The sequence below is a fragment of the Musa acuminata genome, chromosome BXJ1-7 (assembly GCF_036884655.1).
Source record: "Musa acuminata AAA Group cultivar baxijiao chromosome BXJ1-7, Cavendish_Baxijiao_AAA, whole genome shotgun sequence".
Lineage (NCBI taxonomy): Eukaryota > Viridiplantae > Streptophyta > Magnoliopsida > Zingiberales > Musaceae > Musa > Musa acuminata.
Window position 1 is genome coordinate 36,044,440 of NC_088333.1, and position 21,074 is coordinate 36,065,513.

The window sequence follows — 21,074 nt, forward strand, 5'->3', positions numbered from 1 at the left end:
GACCCTAAATGACTTCAAAAATGGAGCTAAAAAGGTTTCATCCTAGGTTTCCTGAGTTTGACGGTACTACCGCATGTAGCATTGACATTGGACGATACTATCGCTTAGACTGGCGATACTACCAATTGACACAATCTGGGAGACTATGTCTAGGTAGTACCACCACTTGATAGCTTGAAAAAATGTGTTATTGACTTTTCCAGCTCATAGGTGGTTCCACTTAACCTTGGGTGACCGAATAAGCCTTCCACTTGACCTAAAATAATCCTAACTCAGGCTCACTTGACCCAAAATAATCCTAGCTAATGAGTTGTTAGAATTCATTTTGACTTAGAGAATTATTATCTCTATAATAATTTACTCAATTTATCGACTACGGATGTACTAAGCCACTACGTCGTAGTCCCCAAATGATACAGGGGAATCCAATCCGTTGAACCTATCTATTCTCGATTATCATATATCTATAGTCCCTCGTTTATCTAATACTCAGAGATCATATACCGAGCATGGTGCTGTCAGACCCATATGGTTTCTACTCAAGTTTCGCTATAATTGGATTCTCCCGAAGAACTCTTTCTCTCTCAATCCAAATGACTCTTGCTAGGGATTTGTCTGAGCAAGAACACATGAGATATTTCTCTCATAATACTGAGAGCGGATGATTCTCTATCGACACTCAATAGCTCTCGTAAGGTTGGTTACCACTCCCGATGACCGGTTGTGTTAGATTTGAAACTTTTATGTCTGTAAGTCTAGTATAAAAAAATATAATACTCATACAAGATGTGATGCCGTCGACAGTGAATCAATCAATCGGATCGACTGATAGCACTAAATACAAGTTTTGTTTATAGTCAATTGATATGTAACGGTTCAGAAAAATTCTCAATCATAAAATTGGTATAAGTTGGTTCTAGGGATCATCATGATTTTGGAATCATCGATTTTGAAATCAGAACTGAACTAATTCTATGTGGATTTAATTTCGAAACTTCCGATTTAAACCAGAATCAGCAGTATCAATTTTAATTTTCAAAACTATCGAACCATTGATTCGATTCGATTTTGATTCCGAATCTTTTTTATTCTAGTCTGAACTAAATCATGGTCACCCTTTCTTGGTTCTTATTCGAAGTCATCTCTCTCGTACCCCTAATAAGATTGAGATGAGGCAACTTGGTATCAGATGGAGCATCCGATCATGATGCTGCTTCAAAGGCATTTATATCGTGTAGACTTAAACTTGCCTCCTTGGCATTTAGTTCAGTTCTGACTTAAACTCTGCAACATTAGTGAGTCACTCAAAATACTGCACTTCTTCTCCTCAGTTTCAGGCATCACCTGTTTCCCAATGTTGGGCATGTTCAGTGCCTGCATCTCCACAAACCAAAGGATGCCATGGTTGCTAGCTCTGCACAGAGAAGTAGCAAAGAAATGGATCAAACATTTTGCCTCCAGAATAAGAATTTTATGAGATGATAACATCAAATTGGATAGTTTGTAGTAAGAAATGTTGCTTAATTAAATTCCTCGCACACACTGAGACATGACTCACAACCTTCCATCATTTTATCAGACTCAGTTTGTAATTGCATTTTTGTGTTTTGGTCTTCCTTTTTGGTACCTTATCAAACTCTCATCACAATAGACAAGAGACCTGAATGTGGATGAAAAATCTGTAGGTCCTTTCTAAAGATAAAGCTACAAAAATGAATCTGTAGGTCCTTCCTAACAATTTTTATTATCATGAGAAATTAATTCTTCACTTGCAAACTCCTGTGAGTTCAAATTTAAAGCATTTCTTCTGAAGACAAGAGAGATCATCATAAAACATCTGTTACCTTTCTGAAGAACACATGAGTTGGGTCCTCCTTCAGTGTTTTCTTTTCCTATCTGCAGCAGCAATTCCTCTGTTGCCTTGCAGAGTAAGAATACTGAATAGGTAATAGCTGTTGGGATTGAAATTTAATTTTAGAACTATTTACATAATAATAATTCGAAAAAATTGGCATTTGGTAAAAAAATTATTTAGATTTAAGAAAATTGAGAACGATATTATTTTAAACTTGATGAGAAGGAGAGGATATGTAGCATGTCCTTAATAAGTCATTATTGTTATATTTTTCTTTTTTTTTCCAATCTTAAAAAAAAAAATTATTTTATTATTTATAATCTTAGTATCATCGATTTTATTTTGTTTTATTATAATTCTTTATTATCGTAATCTCTCGCTCATCGTCTATTCGTTCTCATTATTTATATCTATTAAAGAGGATTTATTCTATCTATTAAAAATAGTTTAAAAAATAAAATAAGATTATAAATAATAAAATAAAGGATGAAAATAGTAATCTCACATAGCAAAATGACCAAAACACCCTTATGCCATTGCGTCTTGGGAGATCTTTGGCGTATTCTCACATAGCAAAATGACCAAAAACACCCTCCTGCCGTTGCGTTCTGGGGAGATCGATCACTCGTCCCCGCCCCTCGCCCATCTTTGGTCTCGATTACGTCTCCGGGCCCTAGGAACCCAGTTGGGGCTTCGATCCGTGCCTCAGATCATGTCTTCGTCTTCTTTAACCTGCGGCAAGCTCGCATCTTGGACAATCGCGGCCGTCCTGCTTCAGATCCTCGGTCTTTCCCTTTTCGTCATAGGTTTCTTTCCCGTCAAACCCACTCTCCCCGGCTTTAGGTGAGGCTTTTAACTCGTTTTTTTTTTCGTGTTTTACGGACCAAGAACCACCTGATCTGCAAAAAAGAAAAAAAAATCTTATTTTTGGGTGGTCACGTTGCTATTTTAGCGGTCCGGAGAGTTATCGAGCGCCGACATGTGATCCTGTACTGGATGCTGAAGAGCGGGATCTGCCCTCGGAGAAGCTGAGAACATTGTATAAGGTTGGCATTTGATTTTTCATTTTTCTGGTTGATCTCATGGGATTGGTAATACAACTTTTTATGATGGAAGTACCTGTGGATATGGTCCAATAGGATGTATTGTTATTTATTTATATTTTAGAATATGAATTAATAACTCCAGAATTTTTTTTGGAATACTTATTTAAGTGTGTGTGATCAATGTGCTGCAAAATTTAATTCCAGTAATTTCTTCTTCTTGAAGAGAATGTTGTTGTCTTTCATGTAATTTGCCTTTGAACAAAATTCGACTTACAAAGTTGCCCAAATTGGAAAAATACTATGCTACTTTAAGTGACTATTTTCTGCATAGTTGATTTCATTGAATACTCTATATTCTTTGCACACTGCTAAGAGGCTTGCGCACTTATTCCAATATTCTTATTTTATTTAAGTTTAATTTTGCAGTGAGCTCTATGTACTTGTTTTGACTAACATTTCCTGTGAAGCCTGGCTCATTGCTGATATTAGCTAACACAAACATTATGTTTGGTATACTTTACAAGATTTTGTTTCTCACCTTCTGTCTGAATTTTGTTAATTAGATTTCTTCTAATCTCGTCTTGAGAATCTTAAATTTTCATTGTATTAGATTAAATCAAAATACTACTAGCAAGTGTCGCAATATGGTGTGGGATAAACGTGGATCATTATTGCTAGAATAACTTTGGCTTTAGTAGCAAAATGGTTATTTTGGTATATGTATCACATGAAGCCATATTTTATTGCCCGAACTCTTTGCTCGGAAACAAGCATTTTTGTGCTGCAGTCGGCTTAGATCAGATCTAATGTTGTTCTGTCGGCTGTCATATGCACAGCCCGTGTTGCCCATTTGGCTTAGCCATACATATGCAACATTATGCAAATATTTAAATACTGGTTCAACCAATATTTACTGATTAATATGGTCAGGATCACACTGATCCAGGTTTCCTTCCTTTTATGACCACTGTCTTTTACCTTGTAACGGTCCTTGTTTCCCTCTTTTTAAGTTTACTGCTTATGAGTCATGACATTCTGATTTGGTCTTTGGCGTTGTTGCCAAAATAAAAGTTCTTACACATTTTCTGAATCTAAACAATACAAGTTGCTTTTGTTATTTATAAGCCATGTTATTTGTTTTTAAGTAGAGAAGGCTAGTTGAATTTTGTAGCCTTTCCATGTCGTATCAAGGAATATTAATCATATCATCTTTAGATTGCAGGGATCCTCAAGCACTTGATGTTCACTTATATTCTTATCTTGCAATTTTGCACAGGAACTGTCTAAGGTGCCTCCATCATATGGCCGATTAGTACTGATGGTATGTACTTTGCCACAACAATATTCTTTCTTATGATAACTGGTTAACCACTTTGAATTATATGGAGGATAGAGTTCTTTTTCTTGCTATTTTGTGCATCTTTTAGTGTAGGTTATTGATGGGCTGCCTGCTGAATTTGTGCTGGGAAGAGGTGACAAGCCTCCAACTAAGGCCATGATGGAGGCGATGCCCTATACTCAATCTTTACTGTCCAGTGGAAAGGCAAGGGGTTATTATGCAAAAGCTGCACCTCCTACAGTTACCATGCCTAGGTTAAAGGTATATCTTACCTTTCAAATAAAACATAATTTCTTATGTGATGTACTTCATTTAATAATTACTTACAGGCTATGGTCTCTGGTGCAATTGGTGGTTTTTTGGATGTGGCATTTAACTTTAACACGCAAGTTCTATTAGACGATAATCTTCTTGGTTAGTTTAGATGGATTTTCCAGTATACTTTGACAGAAAATGATAAGATTTACATGTCTATGATTATTAATTGATTCACATTTTTTGCAGACCAATTCAAACGCATTGGTTGGGAGTTGGTGATGCATGGGGATGAGACTTGGATTAAACTTTTTCCTAGAATATTTACCAGGCAAGATGGAGTGAGCAGCTTTTATGTAAGTCCAACAATCATTTTTGAATAGCATTTTATTATGAGAAAGCTTTAAAATCTCATAGCATAAAGGTCACCATTAAATTCTTAGCATGATCCATGCCAAGCTGGCTAGCTTTATGTCTGCTATCAGGTTCTATCCATCTAAGATTTTGTATTTTTAATCTGGTATAATATCAATGCAACTAAATGTGGATACAAATCCACTGAACTTATAAATCTATATGTGTTATCGCATAGAGACCTAGGATCCATACCCAAATTTTGGGGATTTTTTTGTATTTCAGTTTATTAGGCTCCATGGATGGCACGGGGTTTATGTCAGTTGGTCGTCTCTTGTGTAAAGGTGTTTGTTATGACTTACGGATATCTTTTTCTGTCATACCAAAAATAGTTTTGGGCTGGATATGGGCCATAACTTGGGATTGTGTATATTTTATTGAAATCCCCAAAGACCTCTGTTTTGTTACAATGATTTTTCTTCTGTTATATCCAAAATTAGTTGTGCCCGATGTGGGCCATAACTTGAGACTGTTTAAGTTATAGAAATAGAAATCACCATATAGACCATCTGGAGAGCATCTTTTCTTGGGGGTTAAACACACCTATTTCTGGTTTTGGATTGTGATATAATCTGGTACTAATGCACTTTAGTGGAACAATATATCTCAACAATTTTTTTTCAGGAACAAGAAAGTGGCATATAGACTATGCATTGCTTAGATTCAGATGATGAATATATGTTGCTTGGATATTGAATAAGTCTCAACCTGTAGGAAGATGAAAGATATGTAATTTGGGCTGAGATTTAACTGATGAATGTGACAGAAAAATACAAGAGGTTTAAGAGGCTGCAGACGTCGTGAAATTTTATTTTATAATATATTTTTGGTCTTATCTTATGACATGTTATCAGTAACCTAGATTATATTCCAGTCTGGTGCCTGTAACTCATGATTATTTTCTGGTTTAGGTGAAAGACACAGTTGAAGTTGATTTTAATGTTTCCCGTCATCTAGATGTTGAACTTGCTGCTGAGGATTGGAATCTTCTGGTATAACATGGTTCTTCTCAAGATATTTCTGGTATATTATTTATAACTGCAACTTGGTAAGAATAAAATGATCAAATTAATGGAGGCATAACATTTATTTATACTGATTATTCTATTATCCTTCTCTCAAATATGTTTCTCAATGATGTCTGATTTCCTCTTGGAGGCGTTCATTGATTGTTTTGTAACTTTACATCTCATCTTTGGCACATGAAATTTCCTGTCATTATTGTTACTTAACTCATGATTCTTTGGGGCTTTGGTCTTTGTTTGTGTTAAATTAGTCAGGGTTTTTAATTTCAAATGGTACTACTCGGTACCGGTCTGCCAGCAGACCGGTACGCGGACCGCTCGCTACCGGGTGATACTGTCGATTGGGGCTGTTTCCACCCTATTACCATGTGAAATCGGTCGGTGACGATCGATTTCCATCGTCGTCGCCCGCTACGGGGCGGTATTAGCCGAGGGAGAAGGAAGAAGAGGGAGAAGAAAAGGGAGAACCTAGAGATCCGACGTCGCTCTCCCTCGATGATCTCAATCCTTCGTCGCTTTCCCTCGTCGGGCTGCAGATGAGATGTGCCTTCTCCTTGTCTGAGGTGACGAGGCCTCGGCATCGTCAGCGACTTCTCATCCGTGTGGGGAGAAGAAGCCTCAGCAACGTTATATATGTATATATATATATGTATGTATATATATATATGTATATATATATATATACACCGAGCTGTCACAGACTTAGTTGGTTTTGCCTTAGTTTGTCTTTCGGTTTGTTCATGCTTTGCACACCGGGTCTATCCGCAAAGGTCAGCCTCCCCAAAGCCTTCCATGGTCCCTTAGGACCTACAAAAGAGAAAACGGGTTAGAGAAAACGTCTCACTCGGGATCCACAAGCAAACATTTTCAAAAACATTTTATAGACAATGCAAATTACAAACAGACTTTACAAGTTCTGAACGATTGCACAACAGAGGGTCAAAATGATCCACTACAGACCGAATATCTCTCACAAGTGTCCACATGACACAACATTTATTTACAAGCCTAAGAAGGCCACCAAACTCAACTAAAATGGCGCTGTTAAGCCTTCGACTGTCCCTCTATATGTTGTGCAAAGCATGAACAAACCGAAAGACACGGACATACATAAGTATTACATTAAACATCCTTTTTAGAACTTTGTCCGTGACAGAGCGGTACACCAGAGCGTACCGCTCGGTATACTCATACTGTACCATATCGAGCTGATCTCGATACTTCGGTACGGTACGAAATTACGAACCAGATCTATAGTTAATCTGTTCTGCTAAAAGTGAGTTGTCAACAATTCCAAATAAAGTTTTCTCTTGTATTAATTGATTTTGGTTTTACTTTTTATTTCTTTTGTGAATATAACTATCTCTTGTTATTTATGTTGATAATTTTTTATTATGGTTGGTTTTAATGTTTTTGCATCAACAATAAATTTTATTGTATGTAGTTTTATCTATACATATATGTTATTTATTCAAATATTAACATTATACATTTATTGAAGTATGATTATTATAGTTTCATTAATAGATTAATTAGTTAATTGCATTTATTTCTATATTATATTATGAATATTTCAAGCAACTAGATATGTTTGAAATGGAAATTTAATATATCAACAAGAAGTTGTCTCCACTTTTCTGTAAATGTTAGTTTCAGCCAAAAGAGGCCTACAAAAGTGGGTCATAAGCTGCTGTGATAAAATTGGTTTTATTTGTTGATAAGCATGTGTTATTTTTCTTGTGTAAAAGAATAAATAATGCCAATTTATCTAAAATGATATTTCAAAATTCGTTGAAGAATTGATGAATGCTTAGATGAATTACTGAAAGGCACATTGTCAGCTTCTATGGATATTTATTGTGCTGTCTGTACAAGTTTCTTTATAGTCATTGGTACAAGTCCTAACTGAAGTTCTTGTTCTAGATACTACACTATCTTGGCTTGGACCATGTGGGTCATATTGGTGGACGCCATAGGTATGTTTTTTAGAAATTTTCTTGTTGGTATCATTACTTTTGGAGAATGTTGCATTATGTAGATGATTTGCCTTATTGTAAGCTTAAAATTTCAGTACCTTGATGCCTGCAAAGCTGAAGGAGATGGATGATGTCATTAAGATGATTCATATGGGCTCTACTGTGCACCACCAAAATCCTGATGCTAGCACATTATTGGTTTGTTATTCTCTGTCTTTTAGTTTTGTTGTTTAGTGATAAGAAACATAGATAACGTAGTTGCTTCACATTTGAGGGTTTTCCCCAATTAAAACTGTCCTTCCAAAGTCCTTCAGAATATATATTACAGTGTAATGCAATCTTATTGATAAAAAAATTTCAACCACATCTTTGTCATCAGTGGACTATGTTCTAGAGACTTTTTGACAGCCATCTGCCTACCAATTTGTTCAATCACATATTTGGTTATTCATCAGTAGTTGTAACTGTCGGAACAATGCGAATCTTCCTCTTTTTTCCAGTATTGATAACTAATATCCTTTGTTGTTATTTTTCCTTTGTTTTTAGGTAGTTGTTAGTGACCATGGGATGACTAACGGTGGAAACCATGGAGGATCCTCATATGAAGAAACTGATTCATTAGCTCTTTTTATTGGCTCTGGAGTTGAGAGCTTGGAGTTTTCTATGAATGCTCATAAGGCTGTTCACCAGGTAACATCGAATTGCTGTTTTTATCTAATCTTCCAGTAACATCTGTTAAGTTCATGAATCCTTGTATTTCCTTTTACATTTGATTTGTCTGTTGCATTTAACAAGATAAATGTACTGATTATAAAGCTTCATGTTACCATCCATTGGTAACTCATGAGGTGAGGTCCCCACCATTGGTCATGCCATAAAATATTAAATAAGTATGAATAACCTATTGAAACTTGAAATTTAACTGTCATTAATTAAGAAGTCCTTGCCTTATCTAGAACTAAAGTTTCACTAACTAAAAAGGCCTTGCTCCATCTAGATGGGATGTTACTAAGGTTTATCATGTAATCTATCTAAGTTCAGAACTCTAAATATGTCACGCAGAATGGCATGAGCATTTTATTTAAGTCTACTCTCAAAGGCATCTTTGTAGGAGGCCTACCATGGAAAAGGGAATGATTAGTTTGCAGTTTAGATATCTGTGTTTTTGGTCGTCCAGTTCAAGTGTATGCTTTGGGTGTAAGGTCAAGAATTACCACTTTCTTTCCACTATGGAAAAGCTTGTAAATATTACTTTGTGCCATGAAGCTCATCTACAAGAAGGTAATTTGGTAAGCCATAATATAACGAAATTTGGAGAACTATAATAAGGTGAGTTACAAATTTATAAGAACTAATATTATTATTTTTTTACTATAACATTAATTTATTCAAAACGATGGAATCTTGTTTTGACTTGGAAAACTCTGATGATCTCATAAAAGGGAACTGTAGAAACTCAATTTAAGAAAACCATGGTTCAGTGTACCACGAATTTTTCAATAACCTATATAGCAACATAAAAAACATTGAATATAAGATCAATCAACCATTTCACTATTATAAGAAAAAAGGCGCACTCAGTATACAAGGCTTCCGCCAATGCGATGGGGTTTGGGTAGCGCCAATGTACATAGTCTTACCTTTAAATATTTAAAAAGACTGTTTCTATGACTCGAATCCTGATCTCCTAAGTTGCAAAGGAGAACTCTTACCATTGTACCAAGGCCTGCCCTCTAACCATTTCATCATTATAATAATTTAGTATTTCATTAAGAAAGAAGCTTAATAAGATTTTTCTCTTATTCGCAAAAAAGAATTTCATAAGTGTGACTTTTTTATTACTTTAAAATTAGAATTCTTAAGGACTTGCACCTAGTCCAGCATAGGATGAATGAGTTGGCTTCATATCGCTATAAATTGTTGCACTGGCTGGCCAGTGCTTGCACGATCATGGTTGGTTCAGTTTCCTAGATAAAGAAGGGTGAATCCATACATAAGGCTCCTGCCAACACAGAATTTGGGAATATCCAATGTAGCTCAATTTCCTAGATGGTGTCACTTAATTTGGGACACCCCTTTCCCCCCTCAAGCAGAACTTGAACCACTAGTCAACTAATCAGAAATTCATAATTATTGTATCCACTTCATTTGAGACATCCTAGATGGTGTCACTTAATTTGAGACATCCCTTTTCCTTGACCTGTATGTCTCAGGGGTCTAATACTAGTCAAGTAGCCTTGACTGGTTGGCAATATTAGGTCATGTTGGGTTTGGATCCACTTCCTAGGCTTGTTACATTGATGAAGGATCTGACCAGTCACTTTGTAAGTCCTTTGTATGTTGAAAGTTGTTGTAAGAGTATTATTCTGCAATACACACTGGATATCAATAAGGCAAACTTTCTAGACTATATATTATATATTTCAATAGGCTTTTTAAAAACATACAGTGACTTGGATCAATAATCAATCAAATTCCGGAGAAATAAAGAGAGCCCTTTTCCTCTCTTAGCAAAGTTGATTCATTGGACAAAGTTGATTTTTGCCATTGTTGCTTTCTTGTCTAGCTTCATCCATGCTTCATTGTTGATCCATTTAGGCAAGGAAATTTCGAATTGAGATGTATATTTTTATATAAAAATATAATTATTTAAAGCTAAATTGATAAAACTCAGGAGTTCAAATATTGGTATAATACAGATTTTAATAATCTGATGGACTGGTGCCCTACCAACAACTGGGCAGTATGTCGATCCATACCACAATGTATAACTGGAAAATATATTATTAACTGGTAAATAACTGTGTGTACCGACTACTACAACCAAAAGCAGCTTATAATCCATATCCATGTCGACACATAACTGCGATCTTTTTGGAAAGTTTTAATATATTTTACTCCAAAATTCTGAAAGAATTTTTTTGTATTTAGAAATCTGATAAAACTCTTATTACTGCAGGTGGACATTGCTCCAACTTTAGCTCTTCTTTTTGGGGTGCCGATTCCGAAGAACAACATAGGAGTCCTGCTGAGGGGAATGTTTGATACATTGACAGGTCTGTTGATTCCAATACTGAATCTATAAATTTTAAATATAAGGAAGTTATAGGATAAGGATGAAAACAAAAGATATTTCTCGTTTCAATCTCATATGAATGCACAACTGATGTATATTTATATTTAAACAGATTCTCAAAGACATTAGTCTTTGGGCTCACAAAGGTACATTAGATGTAGGATGCAACAAAGTAAGTCATGGATAAGTTAAATAAACTCAAGCAACTAAATGAAAAGGAAGAAGATTGTAAACATAAAGAGGCCTTCATAGAGAAGTGAACATGGAATTGGTTGTCATATGTCGAACATGCTGAATTGTGCCAATTTGTTTTGACACATGAGTATAATAATTTCTGGCTTGTTCTGGCCAGCACTGGATATTGCATGTAGTGTCAGATGGGTATTGGCGCTTAACTCTGTGATGGAATGGCAATCCTATATACAATCATTGGCTTTTGTGGGTTACTAGCTTATTCATGATCATTGTTTGTGTTTGTGGGTTAGTACTTAGTAGAACTAACAACAAAACTTTTCCTGTTCAGAATATAATCCCTACATACACTATTCCAACAAGAAAGCACGTAGCACAAGAAAAGCTAACAATTCTAGGCCAAAACAGCCTTTTGTCTCAAAAAATGTGAACTTCAGCTGCAGATTGTAGCGATCTCAGATGTGCCACTGCTACCAATGGTGGTGGAGGATTGGTTCAGTGCTGTAACTTTTCTAGACAAAACCCACTTGATTAGGGCTTTAACAATCTTGACCTCATCCAGCCTAACCCATGATTCTATTGAACCTGACCCATCAGCCAACATTCATGAAAATTAATTGATGCTAAATAAATTATATGTAATCTGAATTATACTATGACGGCAATTATGTTGTGATATTTTGCTTAATAATTATGATTTACATCCGAACAAAATTGGATTGGGCAAGTACAATTCTCTCTATTGCATTGGCGGGAGCTCTATTCACTAGGCCACCTATGCACATCACTATCATGGATTCAAGAATTGGAATGGTAAAGTGAGAATGCTAGCAATGATTGTGTTACTGTATGAAAATGATTTAGCAGAAATATGGTGCAAATAATTTTGCATGTTTTTCGAATTTATAAATATTATAATATTATTAGTGTTCTGCTTGTATTTCTTGGCACATGCACCATGAGCCTATGATGGTAATTATAGTTTTTGGTTTGCAGATGAGCAAAGGCTACGAACCCTACAGCTAAATTCCTGGCAGTTATTAAGACTATTGCAAGCACATTTACCCAACTTTCTTTGTGGGGATGTGACTTGTATTAGTGGTGAAGACAATCTGCAAACTGATCAATCTATTTCTAGCATGAAGGAAAATCTATGTTATTTATATTCAAGAGCTATATCTGCTCATAATGCATGGCTACTCCATCAGATTTCAGGCTTGACGTAATTCAAAGCTTTCACCTAGACTGTTTTTCTGAATGATATCTTGTATGCATTTGTGCTATTTTATATTTGTCTCATTGTGCAGATCAAATGATGCTGATGATCTTGGATATGCCGTTAATTCTTATTATGACTTCTTAGGAAATGCGAGTGAGTGGTTGTCTCACAGAGCCACTGATGTAATTTACATTTCCTTTTCTCAGTGGGATCCATTACTTTGAGATGGTTGGTTAGTGTTTTTTATACTAGAAGGATGAAATTCACTAATCTAGAAATCTTGTGGTTTTGCAGAAACCTATCAACTTGCTTCTGTCTGGTATTGTCATAATGCTTATCTCATGTGTTCTACTACTTAACACTGTATTTAAATTGTTCAAAGAAGTCTACATTACACAGGGGAAGTACTGTTCTCAGCCAAAAGAAATCAGTCAAGTGTGGCAAGTTGATGAAGCCTTTGTTCTTATTGGGCTAGTAATTCATGCTCTTAGTCTTGGTGCAAGTTCCATGGTGGAAGAAGAGCAATATACTTGGCATTTTTTGACTTCCACACTCTATTTGTTATTTCTCTTAACAACAATCAGATCACTTTTTAAGACAGCTGCATCAGATTTGATGAAAATGAAGAAGCCTGAAGAAAATCTTACTCTCCACCTGGCTGTATCAAATGATGAAAGCAGTTACACTACCAATAACAGATCATTGCCCGGGACAAAATTGCAGAAAAATCATCAAATATATCCTGTCCTTGTTGTTCTCATCTTTGGAAGAATACTGAGAGGCTGGCATCAAGGTGGTATCAATTGGGTTCATCTCCCTGATATCTCAAAGTTGCTGATGCAAGCTGGTTCCTTTAGTATAAAAGCTCTTCAGATATTCTCGCTACTTAATTTCATGCTTGTGGGTTCATTTGCCTTCTCTCTAGTAAGATCAACGACACACTTTGTTCACATAGTTCGCACGAGCTATTTTATGTCTGGATGTCTGGTATTATTGCATATAATCAACAGTCAGACTCATAATATTGGACCAACAGATTCTAGTGCCACTTCGGTAGCTCAGCTCTTCTACATATGTTCTGGGAGTGCAGTATTACTAACTGTACTGGTATCACCATGGATTTATCCTGTTAATCATGAGGCAAGCAGTAACATAGGTAAATTTAATTTGAGCTCTCATGCTAAAGACACAAGTAGCATAGCTGAATCTAGCACCAGCTCTCTTACCAAAGAAATGATAAGTTTTTATTTTCAATGGGGAATTGGACATTGCACATACCTGATTGGAACCACATGCATGGTATTTTGGTGTCTTTTACAGCTGCTACTACAGCAGCCAGTAAATGCTATTCCTCTGTTGGTGATTTTTTTACAAGAAACAGCCAGCATTATCTATTTTTCATCATACGGATCACTTCACAAGCAATGGATTGAGGTCAGTTTTCATAAGCTTTTTTTTCCCGCCCCCAAAATTAGTTTAGTACTGCATTTGGAAGTAGAGAACTAGAGATCATAATTAATGATGGATCCATCTACATGGCTCAGTAGCATTAGTAAGATATTTTATTGTTGTCCGCAGGTTGTTGCAATGCTCTTTTTGGGAATGGCAGGTCATTTTGGTCTGGGCAACAGTAACAGCCTGGCTACTATTGATGTTGCTGGGGCATTTATAGTAATTTCTCTACACCGTGCAGTTAAAATTTCAAAGATCATCGCACAGTCTCTTTATCCTTTGGTAGTCCTCCTTCTAACTGCTGTTAATTTAACTGTAGGGCATCTCAAGCCATTCAACTGTTCTTTCCGGGATTCTGATGTTCATTATTACCCATGCATCACCTCTGTTGTCTTTTCTGAGCATGCTGATATACATTTCTCTAAAGGATATGAATGGCCTATTTCCAAGTAATTTAAGGTGGAGCAGTATATTACAACTATTGATTGGATTTCCTTGTTTGCTTCCACTGGTCTTAAACTCAGTTGTATTGGTTGCTTTCACCATCACATTGCTGCTTATGAGAAACCACTTGTTTGTTTGGAGTGTCTTCTCACCAAAGTAAGTTTTATTCCAATATACCATGTGATTTTTTCTTTAAATTTTTTTTGCAACTGATGATGAATGCATCATCCATTGTGCATTTCTTCCTTCAACTGCTTGTTATTTCTTAGCAAATAGGTATAGAGGATGAGTCACATGTAGATAAAGGGTTCTGAAATTAACATGAAAATCATGTGATGTAGTACGAACTTAATAGGTATGAAGCGAATCAGTTTTAGGTTTGGTCCAGTCCAAGAGTCTAAAATTTTTGGTTCACTAGTAAATCTGAGTCCACGAGTCTAATCTGAGTCAAACTCCATATTATTTTCGGTTCACTAGTAAATCTGTTTCAGAGGATCAATCATTTGGTTTATGATCAGCTTTAGGATTCAAATCATGCTGAATCTGCACATAGATGTTGCAGAGATGGTAGTCCTATTTGGAGAAAGAAAATTGACTAATTAAACCTTTCAATTTTCCTGCATTACATATTTGTGTTTTGTTTTATGTGGGACATAACTTTTGAATTGTATTTTCTTTTTAGTGTTATTTAGTAAGTAAGCTGTGTCCGATACACTTTTTTCTCATCTGTATTCCAAGCCATTGCCGATCATGCAACTCAATTTTGTTTTGGTTTCTGAAAATGCCAACAGGTACCTTTATCTTTGTGCTGCAACTATGTGTGTCTACATTGGGGTACTTATAATAGCTGCCACTGTAGTTTACACTGGCGTCGTACTATTTGTGAGGACAAAAAATTTCAACTCGAAGCTTCAAAATTTTGGATGAGACATAGTTAAACCAAGATCAATTTTCTTTACAGAAATATGTCTATGATGCAAATGCAACTTCCCATTTCAGTTCATTTTCTTCTTGAGAACAAAGAAATTCTCAATGGGAGGTTCACAATTTTTGAATGAGACTGAGGTCATCTGCTGAAGAAAATATTCATTATAAATGAAATGAGACGCAATGTTGTTTTCGGATCTACAAAGTTGAGACAGGTGAAACTTCCCGTTTGATTTCATTTTCGGTATATCACTACTACCTCTACTTGAGCAATTAACTGACCATTGCAAGTTATCACGAGTTTTGTTATTCTTTACATTCTGAATTAACATAAGCTTTCAGGTTTTCATGTTCAACAAATATCACTCTGATCTGTTGGGCAATGTTTGTATTCGATATGGCAAGTAATCCATAGTTCTTACTTAGCCTTTCTGGTTAAGAAAACAATTGTCATGGCAGCTGAGTTAGTACCTTTGGCATGCATTTGTACAGTACTAATCGAATTCTTGATGAGTTCTTAATATCTAATCATGATATACCTGCTTCACTTCCATGTTCCATTAAACCCGTATGATCTCTATGTTCATATTGTAATTTATTAATTAAAAGTGATCGGAAATATATTATTTATGTTCATGTTTGAATTCGAACCTGAGATATATGTTCATGTTCAAATTGACCACTATCGATCATCCAAAGTATCTTTTATCATCTGCCACTCAATTTTTTTATGTATATTCAAATTAAAATTTGGATATATAAATAAATGTAATATGGTGGTATATTCAAATTTTTTATGCTAGAAACTAAAATGTAAAGGAACAAATACAAAATTAATAAAATATTAATACAAAATGTTTTGGAATGGTAGCAAAGAATAGTTGGATGGTCACAAGATTATTCTTAAAACAAAATCTTTTACTCCCCAACCAATTGAGGACAAGAAGAAGCAAATGGTAGTGAAGGCAAAGGTCTGTAGACGATGGGCAGCTGACACCATGAAGACGGGTCATCTAGTTAAAACTGTGAGGTCAGAATACATGCCGATCCATGCAATGGCCCCTACCAAGTGGCCGAGTCCTCCTTTGTGGTGGTGGTCGGCACGATGATGACCTGCAGTGGTCGTCCCAGGCGTGGTGGGCCTGCGGAGCTCCCAACTTGCAAGAGAAGCAAAGAGAGAGAGAGAGAGAGAGAGAGAGAGATCTTGTGTAATACGGAACTGTTGCAGTGATGCAGACTGCAGATTGATCCACAAGGGGTCCCGAGAACGACCTTGCGTTACCCAAAACTTGGTGCGGATCTCTCAGATCCAGCGAGATGGTCTCCTCAGGCAAACACTGTAAGACGTGATACCTCTGACACAAATCGCTCCTCATGCCATATGCAAGCATTCAATTCATGTCCTCTATTTGACTCTTCGCATATGAGAGAGAGACCGCCAAGTTCAAAGCACCCGACATGATGTGGGGGTGGAGAAAGGGGTGGGGTTGAGGGGACGGGCGAAGGGATGGAGGCATTGGATTCGGCCGCTCACGCTGTCCGTGGTGGATTAGGTTAACGGAGGGACGTGATGGCCACCCCGGGCCGGTCCTCTCGTGGTGCCGTACGTGTCGGTCCAACTCCATCCACCACGCACCGCCCACGCGACGACGAGAGAACGAAGCCAACACAACACGGCGGCGCGCGAGGCCACACACACCCACTGCAGAAGAGTCGTCGTCAACCTTTTTGGGGGTCAACTCGCTTAAGATTCGTGCAACGATAGCACAGTGGACGTCGGGAAGTTCACGGTCTTTACGGCTACGATTGACCGTCCTTCCTATAATTCTTAATTAAAAAAGTATATTTACTTTTTAGAAAATTTTAGGAGGAATTAAAAAAATACGAATGGATTATTTTATTAATAAACTATCCATTTTAGAGTCAAGCAAAAAATTATTCTAAAATTTTAGAATTTATGAAATGAAAAAAGACGAAGGGTTTCGTTAGATCACTAATAATCAACATAAAATTGTATCGGATCTCATAAACATAAATTTTAATTAATTTTTTTTTTAAATATAATATTTTTAAATAAATAAAATAATTAATGTTAGTGATAAAAAAGAAAAGTTAGATGCAAAAAAAATAAAAAAATAAAAAAATAAAAAATAAGAATTTAAATATTTTAAATTTAACTAAATATATAATTATTTATATATGTGACGATAAAAGATCAATGTAATTGTAATTGATCCCAAATAATTATTAAAGTTATATTTAATTTTTGCTCACTTTTTGCTCTATCATTTTTGTCATCCACAATTGATCACATCAAACTCCTCAGATTACAAGATACAGGAGGAGGTGGAATATGTATTCCATTCATTTTAATCGAGGAAAAAAAAGATTTTTCTTAAAAAATAAATTCACGACTGGGATTAAAAAAAGAATGAAATAAATAGTTTTGATAGAATATTTTACAACTTACCTAATAATTATAATATGGTCTTTTTTTTTACATCATCTTTTCAATATGATGGAATTTATTGGACATTAGTGAAATAATTTTAGAAAATATTTTGTTATTAAATCAGTAATTACAAAACTATTTTTTTTATATAAAATATGTCTTAACTCCAAACTCACTAAATGAATATTAAATTTCTTATATACTTTATGTGAATAGTAAATTTCTTACATGTTTGTTAATAAAAACACGTGTAACATCTCGATTAAATAAGATTAACTTATAAAGAAATAATGAGTGAGTGTACTATTATAAATTTTAATCTAGATATTTTGATAAATAATTTAGACTAAATAAAGTTAATAGATCAATTATCTTATCGGATCATGAGATTTAGTATTAGAACCGAATATAGTGAGAGGGCTCGAATACAAAATAATTATTCATAGATTAAGATTAGTAGAAATAGATAAACATAAAATTAACTCATAAGGATCTCATAAGTATATAATCATAAATTTTAGTTTTGATGCCGTCTACCTTTTGCCTAAGTGAAATTTTCCTACTATTAATCTCCGAAGAAAAAAAAGAAAAAAGACAAAGCACACTTGGCAATTTATCGAACGCATGGAATGCTCAAAGTTCTCTTTTCTTACAATAAGAAATAAGAGGAAACATGACACTTGAAAGGTTAATTCGAGGGGTAAATATTCTCCATGAAATCAAACAATCGAAAGGTGTCAAAAAGAGATTCTTTGTCCATCACACAACAGCTAAAGGTTTTCTTTTTCTTATTAGAAAAGAGAAAGAAATATTTGATTATTCTGACTAAAAGGTGAGGAATCAGTGCAAATAGTCACATCAATGGGAATGTATAAATCATCACTGTATGTTTGCCAAGATTTCTTCATCTTATATAGTGGTGGAATTCAAAGATACCAGCAGGCTTCATTATTTATAGATCAGAGAGTGGCATTAAAATAATTTTTTTTCATTATCATTTTCTCTCTTATATACAAAATCATAAGTCAGTCATATAAGAACAATATGTTAACCTAATTTTACTAAGATGAATTTTGATTTAATATTTCAATATGTAACATGAATTTTATCTTAATACAGAGATGAAAAACAGTTTGTTTCTTTAGGTCTCTACCATTCATTTCCACAATACTACAACAAGAAGCATAGTCTCTTCTAATTATAAAATTACTATACCTTAAACATTTATTTAATGATAATGTACCAAATATATTTTGAAGGTTGACTAAGAAAGACTTTGATAGAAATTTTACCTTCACTACTTACCTTTGTAATAAAAAATAAAAAAGATGATTATTGGACAGTTTTAGGTTTTATATAGAAGGGGGCAGTGATTCAAACACAAATTAAACTAATGATCTCTTCATCAAAGTCTTAAGTACTGGTTATGTTTGACACATGAAATAGGTCAGTCTTAGAGGGACAGGAATGCCAATTTCTTAGTATCTTAATTAACATAAATGGATCAAAATTGCAAGTACATTTATGTCATTTGATACACATGAAATATGAATAATGTCTTGAAGTTGATTAGGGTTGCTTATAACCATTTGCCCATTTGGTTTGTGAAACCACAGTTTATCCACTTCAATTTAATAGGTTCAAAGTTCTTTTTTGTTTTTTGTTGGATTTTGAGCCTATCATATGTTTGCTATTCTCTAACAAAAGGGAAAAAAATAATGAACATGATTCATTTGTTTTCATTATCATGCAAATATCGTATAGGTGTTTTAAATGCATTGCATAATAAGTTTTTGCACACAAAAAAGAGAAGAATGAATGAAAGTAAATTTCATAGTTCTTAGAGACTCAACAAATCATTTCTCCACCAACTTAATGTTAGAGCTTTGAGTTCAAAGCTTTTAGTTACTGTTAGAGCTTATATTTAGTGTTGTTTTCTAGTAGAATATAGCTTTAGGGATGCTAACTTGTTGGTCACTTGCATTTGTTTTTGTGCTCGATTGAATTCTTTATTCCTTCAACTCCTAATCAGTCATATTCCCACCTATATACATATATAATAAGAGAACTTTTACGTGGAGCTATCATTCCATCATCTCCTAGAGAGGTTGCTAACACATATTATACCAAGATCACTTATACAGCTTTATGGCATGTTTTGGAGTGACCATTTACCACTAAGCTTTTGAGGAAAAGGCAGTCGACGAACATGTCTTCTATGATTTAGGAGATACAGGTGAAGATCATGGCTTGTTCGACTGTAAGTTCGCATTGTGTTGCTTGAGAGCTCGAGTAAGAAGAGGAAGAAAGAGTGGAGGAGTCGTGTGTGGATCGATCGGCTCCTGAACAAAAGTCGACATGATCGTCCTCAAACCCCAAAAGCACATAAACTACTTGAGAAACGCTATCATCACAATCATCTCTCACACACACACTTCGCTACTGAAGTCATCCAGTGTTGATGGAAAGGAAGGCAAACATGTGGGATCCAGCAGTCATCTGATGTTCCTCCTCCTCCTCCTCCTCCTCCTCCTCCCTTTCCGAAGAGAAGGCAAGGTTAGCTGTTGCTGCATGAGATGGAACTTGGAAGCTAAGCCAGTCATGCCTCTGCCACAGGTTTGCTTGCAGAAGAGGCTTCTTTTGAACCCGGCTAGCTGACACATGAAACAAGCAATGAATCCACTCTACCGCCCGCAGTGATCTCGCCAAAAGGAAAAGAGAGAGAGAGAGAGAGAGAGAGAGAGAGAGGAAGGGTTGTGCATGATTTCGGTTCAAGGCTTTTGCTTTCCTCGTAGATATGTTCAGAAGGGCAAAGTACAACCTTCTACCGCTTAAGAAGAAAGTAGGTTTTGTTTTGTCTTCCTCTCCGCTTTGATGGTTTGCTGCTTTTAAGGCACTCCTCCCACCTTTCTTCCCCGAGGTTAAAGCCTATCCCCCAAGCCATTCAAGTCAAAAAGTACGCACTTGCTCTCTCTCTCTCTCTCTCGTCTCTGCCAACGATGCCTCAGCGATGCGTACCGCTCGGCGCAGAAGCAAGAAGACGCAGGGAAGAATGCAGCGAGAGAGACGAAAAAGGCGAGGGAGAGGAGATCGAGCAAGCAGCAGATCGCGTGCGTATCTCCCCTGGTGCACTCCGGCACTCCGGCTCTCCGACCCCACTCGGAAGAAGAAACCCTAGCCATTTAACTCTCTCTCTCTCTCTCTCTCTTTTTTTCCCTTTTATTATAACCCCAAAGATTAAAGAAAGATAACACAAGAAGAGCACCACAACATTGTCCCCTAAAACACCTACAGAAAGGTGGCAAGGCGATCTTACTCGCATCCACGCATGCAACCGGCTCTATCGCATGAGAATTCTCTCTGGTGCGGAGCCATCACCAACTCAAGGAGGGAACCATATGC

General features: G+C 35.8%; 1 protein-coding gene across 8 annotated transcripts; it reads left to right on the plus strand.

Annotated features, from left to right (window-relative positions):
• The first annotated feature begins 2,443 nt into the window (after positions 1-2,443).
• LOC135679164 (GPI ethanolamine phosphate transferase 2-like) lies at positions 2,444-15,767 on the plus strand. 8 transcript variants are annotated; one of them, XM_065192612.1, is made up of 17 exons: positions 2,445-2,698; positions 2,808-2,901; positions 4,178-4,222; positions 4,334-4,501; positions 4,570-4,654; positions 4,745-4,851; positions 5,821-5,901; positions 7,858-7,910; positions 8,006-8,108; positions 8,457-8,600; positions 10,870-10,966; positions 12,175-12,400; positions 12,486-12,579; positions 12,692-13,831; positions 13,976-14,068; positions 14,169-14,449; positions 15,085-15,767. In XM_065192612.1, the coding sequence occupies exons 1-17, from the start codon at positions 2,568-2,570 to the stop codon at positions 15,218-15,220; spliced, it is 3,078 nt and encodes a 1,025-aa protein (XP_065048684.1). In that variant the 5' UTR covers positions 2,445-2,567; the 3' UTR covers positions 15,221-15,767. The 8 variants fall into 8 exon arrangements, with proteins under 8 accessions (XP_065048685.1, XP_065048684.1, XP_065048687.1 ...); XM_065192613.1 differs by lacking the exon at positions 14,169-14,449 and having other exon boundaries at positions 2,444-2,698; positions 13,976-14,131; XM_065192615.1 differs by lacking the exon at positions 2,445-2,698 and having other exon boundaries at positions 2,807-2,901; positions 4,329-4,501.
• The last annotated feature ends 5,307 nt before the right edge of the window (positions 15,768-21,074 follow it).